At 40.3% G+C, this 18,585-nt stretch overlaps 1 protein-coding gene across 1 annotated transcript in view; it reads left to right on the forward strand.

Moving 5' to 3' along the window:
• The window catches only part of ptpn9a (protein tyrosine phosphatase non-receptor type 9a), a 24,212-nt gene extending 7,237 nt beyond the window's left edge, over positions 1-16,975 (forward strand). The window contains exons 2-13 of the mRNA XM_023400334.2: positions 1,664-1,807; positions 6,043-6,132; positions 7,732-7,856; positions 8,225-8,330; positions 9,141-9,251; positions 9,742-10,058; positions 11,167-11,254; positions 11,639-11,708; positions 12,393-12,471; positions 12,592-12,742; positions 13,633-13,840; positions 14,410-16,975. Of these exons, the coding sequence (XP_023256102.1) occupies positions 1,664-1,807; positions 6,043-6,132; positions 7,732-7,856; positions 8,225-8,330; positions 9,141-9,251; positions 9,742-10,058; positions 11,167-11,254; positions 11,639-11,708; positions 12,393-12,471; positions 12,592-12,742; positions 13,633-13,840; positions 14,410-14,600 (1,680 nt within the window). The 3' untranslated portion in view covers positions 14,601-16,975. The remainder of the gene's footprint in view (positions 1-1,663; positions 1,808-6,042; positions 6,133-7,731; positions 7,857-8,224; positions 8,331-9,140; positions 9,252-9,741; positions 10,059-11,166; positions 11,255-11,638; positions 11,709-12,392; positions 12,472-12,591; positions 12,743-13,632; positions 13,841-14,409) is intronic.
• The last annotated feature ends 1,610 nt before the right edge of the window (positions 16,976-18,585 follow it).

The following is an 18,585-nucleotide window of genomic DNA, read 5'->3' on the forward strand; positions in this document are numbered from 1 at the left end:
GGTTGGGGTTGGGCCTGAGGGAGTGTATAATAAGACCAGAGGGGAGGACAGGAAGCTCCTGAAAGACTGCTGGCTAAATGCATAAGTTATTCGCAAGATGGCTGGAGAGTCTTTTATGGTAAAAACATTTTCCAAGTGCAGTGTATGATATGAATTGAACTGGATGTTTTTAGATTTGAATCAGTCTGCTGAAAACCCCAAAAAACACATTCTGAAGCAAGCCAACTTTCTCTAATTAAGTTCCTTTGTTTTAAAGTGGCTATGTTAAATGTTATCACCGGACTCAGCACCTTTTAGTTAGTTGTTTTTGGTTTTCCGTCCCACAAATTTGCTGTTTTGGTTCAGTCTAACCGCTCTGTGTTCCTTTTTCAGCAGCTGTTTTCAGCAAAAAGCTCTAAAAGCCCACTGTACGCGACAGTGATAGTGTGTATCACTGTGTAAATAAGCAGCTGTTTGCTAACTCTGACCTTTTTATCAATGCACATGGTGATAATATGAGTTTTGTGGTCATAGCTTTTTTTTTTTTTCTTCTGCTGGCCAAAAAAAAAAATCAGTTACTGCAGAGTTAGTATATGTTGCACTTGATTTTGTGAAAACCTGTAGCAAGTTTTTTTATTTTTTTTTAACTATCGAAGCAGTCTTTGAATTTTAAATGGCACTTAATGCCATGGAGAGTTAAACGTTACCACCAGTAATCCAACATAATATGAGTCCTTGTTTTTGGCTCTTTTCTTCTCTGCTTTGCTCTTGTCTCCTGTGGTTGTAGACAGATTTTGCAGGAAACTAATTGGCATCTTTACCCCGAAACATGCACATGTGTAAGAGTTTGATGGCCAGTTCATCATATGCTAAGAGGAACAGAAAACCATAAAAAAATAAATAATAAAAAAATAAAACCTAAAACTCTTTTTTTTTTTAATTGTCATTGCATCAATGACATCCTTTCACCAAACATCATGTAGAACTGCTTCATTAACCGATATCTCAGCAGTCGGAAAAATACACACATGACTGGCTTTATTACCAAGTGCTATGCAAACTCTGAGTGTGTTACCCTGTCATTATTGCAGCTTCAACTCATAAACACCAGTTCAGCAGGATTCCATCTTCCTCCCCTCTCATGCTCCTGCCCTCACTTCATAAAAACTATGTCAACATTTTACTGAACAGAATTCATGCTCCTGTTTACATTCCTCACTCTTCAGTTTTAATGTTAATGTTAATGTTAATGTTCCTTTTTTTGTTGGTTTGTTTGTTTGTTTTTTTTAGCTCAACCATGCAATGGAATTTTCTTTGTCCCTTCATGACTTCTACAAAGTGCCAGGTCTCTCCCCAAGATAGCTGTGGTTAACACACGAGATGAACCAGCAAAACTGAGGAATAACTTCCGTGCTTGGCTGCACACATTTTATTTTGTACGTCCCTGTCTATGTGCAGCCTGCATACACGCTCACAGGGTTCCTCACTGTTCTCCAGACTATACAACAGCACATGAAACACGAGCGTAGATGTCTAACCAGGCCATCAAATTGTGTTGGATATTCTGTGAGGCGGTATATGACACTTCCTCTGAGGATGTATCAAGTTTAAAGCCCGGTTTCACTTCCTTCCTGTTCGACCCTTCGATTATGGGAGTTTGTGACCACATCTGTGTCTGTTTCAGGCTACCAGGCAGTTTCTGGAGGAAATCAACAAGTGGACCAGTCAGCATGGCGTGTCACCGCTGTCGAGGGAATTAGCCGTCAAGTTCCTCATGGCTCGCAAGTTTGACGTCCTCCGTGCCATCGAGCTCTTCCACAGCTACAGGGTAAGGACAGACAGACAGAATCGTGTAGATTTAAACACGTTTGCAGCTGCCTATGTACACACAGCACTAGAGGACATTTAGGCGACGTAGCAACCTCTGGTCCCCATATTGCAAGTCCACACCTTTTGAAAACAATGTCTGTAGATATGTCTGTGGGTTTGTGAACACATACAAACTGCATGAGCAAAGTTTTACAATACCAGAATTTTGGTACCGATATCAAATCTATAGTATAGTATTGTAAACAGGCCTAAGCATTTGACGCTAACTTTAAATACTCAACACTTCTCAATACTCGACTCTACCGACACAGTTTTGTTTACTCTCTAGCTTTGTGGTTTGATACCCTGTCGCTCTAAAGTAATGAATGTTACACAGCCACAAGCAGAGAGACATTAGCTCGTCTCATCACTCTCCACTGTGCAAACAGGTACAGGTGTCTTTCGGAAAGACCGCCACCTCTTTCTCTTCATTAGCTTGATTCAAGGTCATGAGCGGGTGAAGGGAAACCTCGCGGACATACGCCGCATCCGCTGTCAACAGGTTCTCGCAAAGCCAACAAAAACCCAAAGCTCCTGGCTTCAGCATTGTCGGCTTGTTGCACAGCACAGAGCCAGAAAAGGCAAATGTCATTAGGTGAAGAAATTGTTTTAGATGAGCTGACTCATCTCAAGCTATTACCCCGGTTGCTTTGGTGAAAACATAGTTTCCAGTTTTCAGTAATCTAAATTTAGAAATGTAAGTACCTCATCAGTTTAAAGACTTTCTATTTCAAACATTATCAAGAATCTACAACCACATTGGAACAATCTTTCTTGTGTACCTAACATTTTCTTGCTTATTATACAGTATAGCAGCCATTATTTTCACAGAGGAAATTGTATTATTTCAGCCTGTTGTTTGGACAATTATGACACAAGAATGTAACTAATTGCCTCTGCAGTTTGGTACCTTTGTGGTTATTTCAGATGGGCAGAAATAACTGATGACATGTTACAAATTACAAAGAATAAGCAACAGAACATTTCAGTGTAGCCGTCGTTAAAACTGCTGCATTTGAAAGAGAGCGCAGAGAAACGGCACTGAGCTGCAGGTCGATCCCAGGGTAGAACGGAGGAGGTAATGTGGAGCGTCTTCACCACACCCACAGCCACAGCAACACAAGGCCCTTTTTTATTTAACAAATTTCTTCAGAAGCCCCGGCCAAGCAAGAGATCGTCTAAACAGATGCATCAGAACACAGACACACACACACACACACACACACACACACACACACACACACACACAAACACACTGAATTAAACACTGGCAGGATATTTCAAGAAGCAGCCTGCAGTCCTATTCGGCTTTCCAGAGAGCTTGAAGCTTATCACGAAGTAAGTGTTGTCGTCAGTAAAATTCATTGGTAAATGCTGAGGTTATGAGGTTAGCATAAATAAGGAACATCATAAAGTTTCACAGGGCACGACGGGTCTGCATGTAGAACAATATTAAACACAATGATAGATTAGGGTGCTTTCAACATATGCGTGATAAGTCGAATAACACAGTTTAAATACGAGGCGCACAATACCTTTTTCGTTTCCTGTTTGTTTGCTGTGCTTTTAAACACCTCCCTGGGGAGAACCATAGAGTGAAACAGGCCCAAGTTCAAAACATTCATTGGAGTATATCTATAGCAACTAGCTGTCTTACCTACAGAGAGGTCGAGAGGCCACCTGACTGCGTGCCACAGCTGAGAACAAGACGAGTGGAGTGTCAGGACTCACTGAGAGCAGAGCATAATTGAATGTGTTAGAGAAAAAGATGTCTGTTCACTTATATCACTGAAATAGCAGCTGGTGACCTTGGTGATATTATTACCACCAAACCGGAAAATGATGATCAAGATGAAACCTTCAGGGCAGAGCCAGTGGATCAGACTGCAGGTCTCATTTACCTTATGATCTGAAAATAACATCTAGATAATAATAATAATATAATCAAGACCTTCTCCTCCGAGCCATGTAGTAACTACCAGGGAGTCTCATATTTGTCCCTGAATGGTCTATACTGCTGTAGATTTCATTCTGGCCACATTTGAACATAGAAAATGGGATTTATCTGCTCAGATCTGCACCGGTTTATCCACCGCAGCAAACGGAAAGTTCCCAGACGTCTCGCACAGGCTCTAATGACCTGAATAGCTTCAAGACGTGGCGGGATCTTACCACCTACCTTTTTATTTATTTATTTTTTTAGTGAAGTCGTTTCAGTCACCAAGGTGGGTTCTTATTTGATTATTCGCGATGAATGATTGGCCTGCATGAACACAACTCATTTCTGAAAGCCTTGAGTGTGACTTTGAGAAGGATTAGACTCCCCCTTGCCACACCACAGTTCGTTTAACTCAGTTTAATGCTGTGTCAGCACCGGGACAGAGGATGGGGACAAGTAATTTGTTAGAACAAACTTGAGGGAAAGTTTCCAGTGCAATCCTTGTTTGGTTTGTGACTTGCTGTTTATCTATTAATCTTCACACCTCGATAAACAATTAAGCATCACGAACAAAGTTTCTGAAATGTATTTGTATGAATTATTTATACTAATTCCTACAATATCACATATTATTAAAACTCAGCACTCCCGACTTCAGCACAGTTTTAAGAACTGAGCGGGACTGGTTGAATGCCAACAAGCTGTTTCTTAGTAACCGAGTAACTGAAATCCATGTTTAGTGCCAAGAACATAATCTAAGATCATGTAAACACTGAACAAAAGAGCTTCACGTGTCCTACTTACTATCACACACACAGGTTTTTTTTAGCAACTATTTTTACTGGGGTTGTCAACATTGAACAGACAATTGAAAATAGGAAAAAGTATTCCAGCTGCAGACACAAAGAAAACATAAAAAAAAATATGAAAACAAAAATAAAACAATATAATCAAATTTAAAAAAAAATTTAACAGGTGAATTAACAAACATGAGGAAAACATGGACATATAATGACTTTCCCTTTTACTAATTTTTCTTTTCCTTGGTGCAGCAGTTTTTTCTTTCTAAGTATGCAGAGGTTTGTACTAGTTTGCAAAACTTTAATTTATTGCATATTGAGTTCAGATATAGACAACATGAAAAATGTATCAAGATTAACTAGAAAAGTAAAGAGGGGGGAAAAGTAGATGTTGAATAAGTGAATGGATGTTTTTTTATGATTGATTTTCTTAATAATTCACACCTTTCTGTGAGCCTATACACAGACGTTATTTAAAGCGACTATAATCTATATATACTTGTATGTGACAGAAGTTCCTCGTTGTGACAAACCCACAGAGAAACACCCAACCCTGAACAGTTCCCCTCAGCCCTACAGAGAGTCTTTGCGTCTTTCAGATCCTACATGTCTGTTACTTTATGGTCTCCAAGTTGCAGATTTAATCATATCATTTTAGTTCTATTGTATTATGTTGTTCTTATTAATTTATGTTGTATATTCTTGCTCATGTTCAGTACACACTAGATTGTTTTGTAAAACCAAAATGCATTGTCACAATCTCCATGAAAACGTGTCACAGTAATCTCTCATTGGGCTTGTTCTCCAAACGGTAGAACAATTTGACAGTTTGACATTTCACAGTACAGTCAAGACTTGTCTTTTGGTTCAGTGTCATCAATCATTCTCAAGATATGACAGATCAGTGTCAGTTGTCATATACATATCTTACTGTCAGGCATTAGGCCTATTTGCATCACTGATTACAAGACTTGGAATATGGCTGCCCTACAACATAATATATTTCTCTCTCAATAGCAATAATAATGTGATTTGTAAAAAAGAAGAGCTGCAGTAACTGAAATGAAGGCAGTTTACATCTACATATCAAGTGTAGAAGCCTCAGTAAATGCTGCATTAAAATCAGTGTAACTTAAATAGGTGAGGCTGATCCCTACCTCATCAGTCCTCGTAATTGCGTATCATTAAAAATAAGAAAATCGGGAGATAAAACTGTGAATGGAAATGACACCTTCCAAGCTGGGGCTCAGAGTAAGTTCAAGAAACTCTCACACAACCTCCGTGGGGGAGGGTGAAAAAAAAGGGAGTGTAAACCATGCAGAGAGGGATCCTCCTGGCAGGAAAGTCAGGCATGCAATTCCCTATTGTTCACAGGGGAAGAATTCAACTCAAAGTGATGGCCTGTTATAGTAACAGCAGAGCGTCATTTCACATGCTGTGATCTGTTTTCTTCAGGAAACGCGTCTTAAAGAAGGAATCGTCAGACTCCAGCCTCAGGAGGAGCCTCTGCGCTCGGAGCTGCTCAGTGGAAAGTTTACTGTGTTGGTAAGTGGGCCCTCTAAATCTTGACCATTTGGCATCCCTTAAATGGAATATTCCAGTGTTTTGTCATGTAACAGAACAAGTGTAAGACAGGCGATGTTCTATACTTATTATAAACACGACAAATTAAACAAGTCTGTGTATCCAAAGCTTTTATGATCTTGTTCCTCTGTGACGTGCAGCTTCATTGTTGTTCTAAAATGAGTAAGAAACATCAGTGAGACACGCTGGAGACACATGTCCCTTCATTATGATGAACATGTGTACTGTAGTTTTTTTTGAGTAGAGCACACATTAACCATGTTGGTGTCATGTATGCCTTTTAGAAACACTCAATCTGTATTAATCCGCATCTGAAAATAGTCCCCAATAAATGCTTTTCTTTGAGTAAATAAAAAAACACAATGCTCTGATGTTTTGGGATTTACTGACCCCTTTTTATAAATTAAATTATTTATTTGTGACCTGTTTTTTTTTCAGTAGGAACCAGTGAGCTCGGGTCTGAGTGCCACAGACAAGTTGTTCCCTTTCAGAAATTTAGGCTATTTTGGACTTGTAGAGGAAATGGCTTGGCTTGAGGATCAATCAATCAATAACTTAAACTTCCAACTGTAATGGACTCACTTTTCATTAACAAGAAGGTTTGCAGAATAAATCTGAGTGCAAACCCCCATAATCAGGAATTCAGGGGTCCAACCCGGTGTTCCTGTGCCAGATAAACTTAGCCCTTTGTCAGCCAAATCACAACCATAAAAGATGCCCCCCCCCCAGCACAAACACACACACACACACACGCACACATGCACTCACACACACGCACTCACTCACACTCTCCCTGCATTTCCCCTCTTCCTTCCCCATTGACGTGCCACAGTGGCATTGATGCTGTACATCCTCTTGTCTGACGTCTGAGTTCTCCAGCCTCAGCAGCGGGTTTCATATCCTGTCTGAGGTATTTTTAGCCCCCATGCCCGAGAGCATGAGCTTATTTGCTTACAAAGGCCGGTTCTGGAGTATCGCCGGCTTCATTCAAATAAAGACCCTCAGGTTCTTACGACACCGGCAGCAGCCTTCAATCTGATCAGCTCTGACATGAAAATATGATCTGTGTCCTTCTCAGAAAGAACGGCAGAGCTGTGAGATCTGCAGCATCATTACTGACAAGAATTGTTCCTCCTGCTGAATTGTTGACAGCCCCTTTTGGCAGTGTGCCAGTAACCAGCATATGAACTTAAGTGCCCCCCTGTGGTCATTGTTCATCCTTCATTTCTGAATAGCTTCCATTTGGCTGCTTTGTTGTCACACTGCAAACCAACCCCAGCAATCTCCTTCCAGTGGCCACATGATTTCTATGAAAAACACATCTGAGTCAATCCACTTGAAAAACATAACACCCACATGAAAAAGTGATCAGAAACCAACATTTTCGGAATAAAAGGGACAACACACATTTCAGTGTTTGTATCTGCATATGTGTGACCGAGTGTTCGTATACATTGCGCAGTTCAGCACAAGATATTTGAGAGTTGGCAGTGAAATGGTGAATAACTTGTCCCACGAGGCTGACGGCTGATGTAACCTGTTAGTATTGTGTACTTTCAGAGTGTACGGGACCCCTCAGGGGCCTCCATCGCCTTGTACACGGCTAAACTCCACCACCCCAACAAGACAGGCAACCACGTGGTGCTGCAGGCCCTCTTCTATCTCCTGGATCGAGCTGTGGAGAGGTGAGGGCTGTGGTCTGAGTTTTACAGCCTGAATATCGTCCGTCTTCAATCTTTATGGAATATTTTCACCTGAACATATTTTTCTTTCTGCTTATGTGGCTCATTCTACTGTTTAGTCTATCCACACTATAATTATTATTCATTTATAATGATCACAGGAAGTCCCCTCTATTAATCACTGTTGAACTGTTCACTTTGTGTATTGTTCATCTGTACACACTATTCATTGCATATTCATTCACTGAACTGGTCTGTCCGCTGTGTTGGGGAGGAAGGGGGGGGGGGTTGCACTTGCCTGCATAAGTTAAAGGTTACCTGTGTAATATATATCATAAACATAAACACTCACCTTTCTGGTTTTTCCACAGCTTTGAGACCCAGAGGAACGGCTTGGTGTTCATTTACGACATGGCAGGATCCAACTACACAAACTTTGAGCTGGACCTGAGCAAGAAGATCCTCAATTTACTGAAGGTTAGAATCACATATGCACGTAAGACTAAATGTATGTACCAAACAAAGACCAATATCTGAGAGAATGAGATGCATGACCCTGGGAAACACACAATATAATATTAACAGGATTAGATATAAACATAACTACATATATTGAAAGGAGGTTGGTTGAATTTTCTGGTGTTGTTCAAAGTGATTCACTCCCTGCCAGGACAAGGGAAATACATAACTGTAGAGCTATAACCTTCATCCTGGGAAGGAGCAGGCTGGTGTCTTTATAGGAGTTTTATGCCCGTCCAAAGGGCAGAATGAATTGCTCACCGAACGAGGTGACAAGCATAAGAAGTATTTAATCCATACGCCATGGATGTGTAATACTCAGAGTGGTGCTTATTTTGGCAGTTACCTGCACGTCTCCCTGCATCTAAGTGATTTATGCTTCAATGGTCATGTAGTATGTCATCTGAAGTCAATAACACAGACACTTATGTGGCCGCATCAGCAGCAGCGGCCTCTATTTTGTGCCCACATATTGATCGAAAAATTGTCTGGAGTAGTTTATATGTCCTCGGGAGAATTTATTTTATATGCAGGAATAGAGCACCACAATATAAAGTAGAGAAAGTATAAAGAAATTATGTTTGGATCCTCTCCAATATATGCTTGTCCCTCAAGAAGTAATTAACTGAAAGGGTGAGCTTCTTTACCCTTGGTGGAGCACCTTTTCTTTCTACTTTATTTCCGACACAAAGAATTGGCATAGGAAGGAAGAATGAAATAAACCCTGTTGAATCTCGATTATAAGCTGTTAATGTCTCTCTCCACCAGGGGGCGTTCCCTGCCAGGCTGAAGAAGGTGTTGATTGTCGGGGCCCCTGTTTGGTTCCGAGTGCCCTACAATCTGCTCAGCCTGCTTCTCAAGGAGAAACTTCGGGAGAGAGTAAGTGGAGGAGCTCCTTGCTGGGATTTCACACGTTTCACACAGCTCTTCAGCTGCATGTTTATACTTTACTAAAAACTTTACTAAAAAGATTCACTGTAGTTTTTCTGGAATGACAAACAATAAGTGAGCAGGTAGTTCAGTGTCAGTGATTGTTGTGATCGGTTCTCTCTAACCACCCTCCGCCCCACAGACATCACTGTGATGTCAACGCCTGAATCACTGGAATCAATCACCCTGCCACGTTACTGTTTCTGAAGAATGTGATTGGTATAGATTTCTGTGTAACCCGGTGGTCGACTGTAAATATTGTTTATGGATTATGTATGAAATCATGAATAAGAACAATTAATAATTACTTTTTGACATGAGAATAGAAAAAACTTCAACGTTTCAAAGGATTCTGGGACTAATTTAACAGTTTCATTTCAAACATGAAGCTAAAGCCTCAAATCTGTCTCCACTGGGTTTCTGTCTCATCTAACTCCAGGTTCAGATGGTAAAAATGGCCGAGCTGCGCCAACACCTCCCCCGAGACTGTCTCCCCCAGCACCTCGGTGGCCTGCTGCCTCTGGACGCGTACAGCTGGAACCAGCAGCTACTGGCCGGCCAGAATGGCAGAGTGGACCCCGTGGACGAGCTGGTGGGTATCCCACTGGAAGAAACTTCCATCCACGCTCCCGGACCCGAGGCCATGCGCCCGCAGGAGCTGCTGACGCACCTCGGCAGGCTTCAGCGCTCAGGCATCCATCAGGAGTATGAGGAGCTCCGCAAAGAACCTCCGCCTGGAACCTTCCACTGTGCACAGTGAGTTTACAGCAGCGCACACACGCTGAAGGCGTAGGGTTAACATTTGGTGCTCTGCATTTTTGTCACAGAGATGGGATTATTACTCAAAAAATGAATAATTACACATAATGCATACTCAATGCATACCTTTAATGAAAAGCAATTAGTTTATTTAATTTCCCATGAAACAAACACTTTTCTCCTCTCATATATGGATAATAATCTCAGACTCCACTGCACAGTGCACCATCACACTGTCCTGGCTTTTGCTACTTGTGTTTATCTGGTGCATGAAATTGTAAAAGTGCTTTACTTTTATTACAAGTAATCAGTAACAATGATTAAGATTGTTGATCTAAACCCACACTACTAGCAGAAGCAGACAAAATGGCAGTTATCAAATGTTTTGTTGAAGATTTTAAATAAATAAGATGCAACCCATAGCACGTATACCCTGTCTATGTACTCACTTCAGAATTCAGCTTAAGACCTTGCCTGATTAATTTTAAGGCTGTTAATGGTCAGGCCCCACCGTACATCACAGATCTTATCCATTGGCACTCAGCTCCTCAATCTCAGATCTGAAAGCTCATCCCTCCTGTCTGTTCCACCATCACGATTATTATTCTGTTCTAATATTTTTAAATCTAAGCTAAAGACAAATTTTTATTCACTGGCCTTCTTAGCTCTGTAACCTTTTAGTCCGTCATGTTCATGATTCATTTTTTCTCGTTTTTGTTAGTATGTTTACTTATTTGTTTTTCTTGCTTTTATTTATTTTAACTGTCCTTTTGTCAGCTCAAGCTGTGTTAATAAAGTTGACTTGAGCTGACTATACAAAAAATGCCATCAGAAAAACATGATAAATCTAAGCTTCTGATAATGTACACTGCTCATCCTTCATCTCACACACTGTACATGTCACTGTCAGAAGCTATATTACTTTAATATGTATTTATCCCAGGAGGTTGAGATGGTTACTGTCTTCAAAGTAACTTGTTTTTAATGTAGCTATCTAAACAGAAATAACACATACTTGGGAAATCGGATTTACAATCTGTAGATCATCATTGTTTGCTGAAAAAGGTCAGAGGTGCCACTCATAGTTTCTTTGTGTTGTCTACAGAGCAGTCTATAATCAGGAGAGGAATCGCTACGGAGACGTGCTGTGCCTTGATCAAACAAGAGTTCGTTTGAAACCCAGAAGGAACGAGGTTGGTGCTCTTCAGAATCTGCATGTTACAGGTGTCAGCCATAGCAAAAAAAAGACCAGTTGCTTTCATGGTTACTCAGCGGCCAAAAAGAAAATGTGTCAGGCTTCAAACGTTTGACAGGCTGCCACACTGGACTGATATCAGCTCCTTTGTAAAGCAGAATACTTGGCAGTCTGAGAAAAAGTATAACCAAAGTACTTTGATTGTGCTGCTTTTAATCCTCTAAAATGATCCAATAGTCCTGCAGCCTCATGTAGACAACTGAGCTCTACAGTCTCATTGAGATCACAGCACAGTTCACTTCTTTAGTGAAATTACATAATATACTCCAGTTGTTGCAATGGTTCCTTCCATCTTTGGGATAAATCTTTGTTGTTCTTACAGAGATCAGACTACATCAATGCCAGCTTCATGGATGGGTATAAACAGAAGAATGCATACATTGGTACTCAAGGTATGACGGCTATCACAGAATCTTGGTTAATGTTCTCTGGATTACTCTGAAATATTAAGAGATTATACTCTTTGCTCCTCATTCATTTTAATATTGTTTTAAATGATGCTTACATTGCCCTTAGATAATGTTTAAATTTTACAGCAGACTTGAATACTAATTTATGTTTATATACTAAATGTGTCATCACTAAAGAGATGTAAGGCAACTTAATTATCTTTGTCCAGAAAATCTGAATTTTGAAAATCAAAGCAGATTCAATATAATTTGTTATAATTAAATATTATTCTCTGATAGACACAATGTTGTTGGTGTTGATTCAACTATGTAGTAATTTTTGAGGCTACATTTACTGGTAATATTGTCTTCGACCGCATTATATACGAAAAGATGTTTTTTTTGTCTCATAATTTGTCCAAATGCAAAAAGACAACTGACTCATATTTTTTGATTAATTCTATTTTAATCTAAAGTTATAACAAACGAATTTCCAGTTTACTGTGTTTAGCTATTGATCACAAAGTTCCTGATATTAATATTCAGTGGCATTTAGTCACGTAAATCTTGTTTGGTCAGGTCCACTTCACCACATGCTTGGCGTACTCAAATGTATCTGCCCATTTAGGCCTAGCACTCAAAACTGCTACATCATATTTAATTTAAATCTCCTGTTGCTCTGCGTAGGACCATTGGAAAGGACCTACGGGGATTTCTGGAGAATGGTCTGGGAACAAAACGTGCTTGTTATCGTCATGACAACCAGGTAATTTGAGTTAAACACCAATAAAAGTTCATACTTTATTGTTGAGTCATAAACACTTTGTCGGGTAAGAACCATGACTTACATTTATTTCATCAAGTACGTCCTGTCTCTGTGCTGCAGGACAGACGAGGGCAGTCGGAGGAAATGCGGACAGTACTGGCCACTGGAGGAAGGGGGACAAGAGGTCTATGGCCACATGGCAGTGGTGAACCAAAGAGTGGACCACCACACCCACTACAACCACACAACCCTCGAACTGCACAACACTGAGGTAAAGAGAACCATGAACCACTGTATGATGTTTTTCTTCTAGCAACAATACGCACTTTGTCACCGAACAACTTTGGGGAAAATAAATTGCATACAAGGCACATGACGCAGCATAACAGGGTTCAAATTACAGGTGGGGTTGGGGGGGGGGGTCTGACCCCTCTGATTAAGACTTGGATCCCACCACAATAGGTAAAAACAACAGTTCGGGGATTGAAATATATATACCCTTCTTACCTGGACATTCATGCCTGGAACAATCTTATAATACAATTTCAGACACCCCATTTCTTAACCTTGACGCCTGCACTATACTGGGTTTCTTTCACCCGGTGAAAAAGTTGACCCTCCCAGTTGTCATAGTATAATTCGCACTCTGATAGCAGGGTCAAAAATATTTTTGCAGTGGAAATTCTGGTCAATAAATTGCTATAGTGAGATCCATTTCCCTCTCTTTATCTGGGTCAGATGGAAGCAGGGGCAGCAGTGTAACCCAGACATCCTTCTCCCACACTAACTCTGCTAGAACCACTTCTTGGCCCAGTAAAGCCACTGCTCCGGGCCAAGTAATCAAAGCCACAAATTGTCAGTTTCACGTTTCTGTTTATGTACAGATAAGACAAATGAGATAAGCTGTGTTCTGCAGTAAAGATTTTGAGCTGTTGGTAGGCAGATTTTTTTAACTTTGCTTTGAGTCAGGCTGGCTGTTTCCCCTTGCGTCCAGTTTTGATGCTCAGCTAAGCTAAATTCATATTTACCGACATGAGTGGTTTCAATTCTCATCTCACTTATTCCTATCAATGTTGCAGTGGGGCCATATTTAAAGAGCACAATGCTTTTTTGAATGTACATCAAGCATGTGACTGTCAAAATATGTTTTTATCCGTTCAGACATGTGAACAGAGACAAGTGAGTCATTTCCAGTACCTCAGCTGGCCCGATTATGGCGTTCCCACCTCCGCTGTGACTCTCATTGACTTCCTGGGAGCTGTGAAGAGACAGCAGAGGAAAATGGTGAAGGTTTTGGGACTTAAGTGGACGGGCCACCCGCTGGGACCCCCGATGGTTGTCCATTGCAGTGCAGGGATTGGGAGAACAGGTGAGACCCTGAGATTGCATCTCTCTGAAAGCCTGATGTCTGATTATTGGCATTTACCATCATATCTTAAGTCCTGCAATAACTCCTTCATGAAGGTCACGTTATACTGATTATTTTGTCCAGCCCTGTCATGTTAATGAGAGTAGGTTAAATTACAGAAACACTTCAGTGCAATGCAACACAGTTTAGATACGTCTTCTACAATAATCATAAAGTTGAATAAACACCTCGCTAAAACAGGTACAATGAAAACTGAATACTATAACCTTCACGAAGGAAGGATTTATTTTAGGACTTTTGTGTTGAACTGCATCAGCTCCAGCTCGGCGTACCTAATACAGTGGTAAGTAAGTATATTTCAAGGACTGAAAAATGTTGGACACCCAGTTATGAAATTATACTATGAACTTCAAGCGTCATATAATCTGGATAACACAGAGTGTTTCACCAAAGCCTCATTTTTTTTTCATGATGGTAAGAACAGTTGTGCTCCATTGTCAGTAATCTCTTTTTAAAATGTGTCACTTAAAAAAAAAAAAAAGAAAAAAAAAACTACCTGTTGTTGGCAGGTACCTTCTGTGCCCTGGACATCTGTCTGTCCCAGCTACAGGACGTGGGCTCACTAAATGTGTGCCAGACGGTGCGACGCATGAGAACACAGAGAGCCTTCAGCATTCAAACCCCGGACCAGTACTACTTCTGCTACAATGCCATTTTGGAGCACGCCCAAAGACAGGGCCTGCTCCCAGCCAATCAGTGAGCTTCAGCCCCCGACTTCCCGAACCAATCCGTGAGCCCTGCGATTTCCGCAGTCGATCTGTTAACCCCAAGCCGTGCTGTGCGACCAATTAGTGAATTCAGGAGAGTAACTTCCTCACAGATGCTGTCATTTGAAACTAGGCCATTCTTCATTGGCAGACCAGGACGAGACAGCGACAGTGAAAGGCTTGAGTGTTGACATTATGATGTTTCAGTCTGATAACATTCTGGCTGCCAACAATGTGACATTTTGTTTTTTGCTGAACATATCTCAGAAAATACGTGGCAGAGTGAACACACTGCTCTAGTGTTGTGCAGTTTCGTGGTCTGTGGTCAGGGACATTGGGTGAAATGATCGAGGTAATGCTCATTGACCTTTTGTTAATTTATATGCCACTTCAAACAAATGGTTTCGGGACCTTTTTAAAGGAGTAATTCACCCCAAAATAAAAAGTCAATCATTGTCCCCTTATCAGGTATCAGTTAAAATTCCACTGAAGTTTTTTCTATGGCTACAAAACAATGAATTTGACTTTTAATTGCAATTTCAGTCAAATTCTCAACATGCCCATGTCACTCTTCTCCTAACAACTGCTGTAGAAAAGTCCCAGGTTTTTGTGGCCAAATGAATTCCCACTAGACATAAGTACTTCTTGTACACAAACAGTACTTTGGTCGGATGCATGCGGTGTAAGCACTAAGCTGGGATGATGATGGGAGTACAGTGGGTAACGTTATGGTTTTTTTTTTTAAAACAAATTTTATTCATTGGAGTTTCAAGTGATGAATGAGAAGTTATGGACACAATTTTAATTTTGGGGTGAAATGATCCTTTAACCAAGCACACCATTTTTTATTCCAAACAGAGAGTTTAATCACCACTCTCAAGCAACAATAATAGCGTAGTTTTTTCACCTCCTGTGTCCAGTCAATGCTGCGTTCACCGCAGTGGATTCTTAGCACATGGTTACGTAGATGGTACGAGCTAGCTCTGCATCGTCTCAGGAGTGTCGCACTGAACACAAGGAGGTGAGACTACCCAAAAAGAAACTTCAGTTGTTGTATTTCTTGCATGATGCATTCTCCTCTGCCTCAGTAAATATGGCGCTAAGGAGGGGAAGAGCACATCCAAAATTATCAGGCTCTAATCTCCCAAATGGCTGTTACATCACGTCTGTGATCACTCATTAAACTGCTGTCCATGTGAATTCCTCTTTAGTTTTTTGTTTTGTTTTGTTTTTTCCAATGTATCCACTGAAGCCCAGATGCCTTCCGTCTCACCTAAACATTGAGATTTCCTGCCCTGCAGTGCAGTGACCTGTGTCTATGACCGCCTTTGCTCACGAGCAGTGCCATCATGCTTTAGTGATTGTGGGAATGTATTGCTCAACCTCGCCCACACTTGCATACACACATACACACTTGTTTAGAGCAGTCCATGCTGCGGTGACTAAGCCATTGAAGCATACATCTGTGTAAGTCATCAGTTAAGACCTCATGAGTAGTGCAATACTTTTTTTTTTCTTTTTTTTTTTTTTTTTTTTTTTTTTTTTTTTTTTTTTTACACAAATCATGTCTTAGCACTTTTAAATAACTATTCCCACTGTGCGCTGAGATTAATCGTTACAGCGAGAGGATGGGATGACAGATAAAACTTAATAGTAATTCTGTAGGTCTACACGTGATGCTGGGATAACTTGATTGTTATTGTTAAATTTAGTAATGCTTAAATATAAAACATTTAGTGACATTTTGGAATTACTGTAAACGTCTGCATAGAGCTTTATTGGGACAAATCAGGAGGATTTTACAGGGAAACCAGATATTAAAGATAGAATAGCTGAATAAGCGTGCACAGGTCTGTGCCTACACCCTATAAAGTCCTTCTTGGGCACTTGAGAGTCAGAAATTGTGTCTGAAGTATATTTTCATTATTATTGTGTTACTTTAAGTTCTACAGACTGTGGTTGTAATCAGTGCTTTCATCTGGTCCCAATGTCTTGCCATTATTATAGAGTACATGTACAAATACTGAGTGTCTTTGTGTCATATGTTGCATTATGTTGTTGCTGGGTGAAAAAAAAATGTGTTCTTTACTACAGAATTCATATTGAATTTGCTTGTAGTGAAGCATTTTTTAAGTCTGCCATCCTCATGCATTCTGATTTTAGAATTATTTTTCCTTTCAATGATGGACGCAAAATGTGCCGTATTTTATTTTTCTATTGTATTCAACAACTGTTTTCATACAATTACCCAGGATTATACAGTTATCTACATTAATTTTATATTTGTTCTGTTATAACCTATTACTTTATCATTCGTATGACTATTGAATCAAGCTATACTGTATTAAATACAAACCATGTCAACGTGTACGTTTGTGAAGGTTGTGGTTTTTTTGGCATACTATTTTCCAATAATTATTTACAATAATTGGGAGGTTGTTATTTATGGTATTTTCAGTTCAATAATCAGTGTCATAGTTTGGTATACTGTTATACATTTATTAAGACTTCGCTTAAAGTAGAGTTTCTCACAGTGAAGCAAACAAAAGTGGGCAAGATAAACGATGCATGAATCGGGTTTCATTTTATTTTAATAAGTAACTTTAAAGCTGTGCTAATAGATCTTTTTAGATTAAAATTTGGTCAAATGACTGTAATGTGAAAAGCATCACTGTGTGACCGACCTCTGCAGCTCCCCTCAGCTCTTCGGAGCCTTTAATGAGTTAATGGAGACGAAAACAGAGCAAAGAGTAGTGTGAATGTTGGATTTAAAGTTGTCGAGTGTCTCGAAGCAAAACTCCATGTACAAATACTGATGTTGGTCGGTGTTTGCTGTTTGTTACATAGTTAGCAGTCAAACAAATCTTAACCCGAATGAGTAAGTTCAGTAGAGCCTCGCATCTGTATCATTCATTCATATTAACACTGATGTTCAAACAAAATATTGACCGACTCTACACTGTGTCTAACTTCTCATCACAAAGCTAAGTAACGATTCCCAGTCATTTCAGCTGAAAACTGAGGGTCCAAAGCATCACTGGTTTCTCTTTAAATACGGAGCACTCCTACACTGCTGCATTCACTCCACAAATACAGTGAATTTAGCGAGACACTGGGGTTTACCACCACACCAAAGTGAGCAGGGTGAGTAACAACACTGAAAAGGGAATACCCACAAAATGATGTGTACTCCCAGTGTGCCGTAACACTGCAAGCGTGAGGTACGCCGGGAGCTGAATTCTGCAGCATGTGGGTATTTCTCTCTCAACAATGCTTATTTTTGGGTGTGGTATGATGTCCTGAGGGCACATTATCGCTCTGCATATAGCAGCAGTAAAGCTCACTGAGAGCAAGATTCAGTTTATGCCTATTCCTCCAAATGCTTTCATTCATCGTCAGCTTTATTACACAGTGTCCCATTGGTCTCAGCGGAGCAGCCTTAAACCGTCACTGTGGCAATTTCAAACGTGTTTTTATTTCTCATTGAATTACTCTGTTTATATGCCTGTATGACACGTGTCACTAAATCTCAGGCTCTAAATCCTACACCTGATGACATGGTCACAGAGGAAGCTATGACAAGAATGATTCACTTGAGACCCAAGACCTTTAATCATCCTCTTTGCCACATTAAACAAAGATGCTGAAACCAAAGAACCAAACTTTGAAACAAGAATCCAGTGTCTTTCGCTGCTCCTGCTCCGCCCATCAACCGACTACATCAATGCAGGAGCAAGCACATAGAAAAAAGCCTGAAAATCTTTGATATGAAACGTTTCAACTGTGTGAGAAAATGGAAAGACGATAACACCCAAACCTTAAAGGATGAAGAGGAAATCTGAGGGGGTTGCATCGCATGTGATTCAACAAAGCAGCACTTCTAGGATCTACAGGAGGGTTTACAGGGGCTCAGAATGAAAAACTCATATGTATGAATGCTCAAGAGGTAAAAGTAAGGTATTCAGAGATGAGAAAGTG

The sequence above is a fragment of the Seriola lalandi genome, unplaced genomic scaffold (genome assembly GCF_002814215.2).
Source record: "Seriola lalandi dorsalis isolate HSWRI2012SDOR001 ecotype SW California unplaced genomic scaffold, Sedor1 jcf7180002052274, whole genome shotgun sequence".
Lineage (NCBI taxonomy): Eukaryota > Metazoa > Chordata > Actinopteri > Carangiformes > Carangidae > Seriola > Seriola lalandi.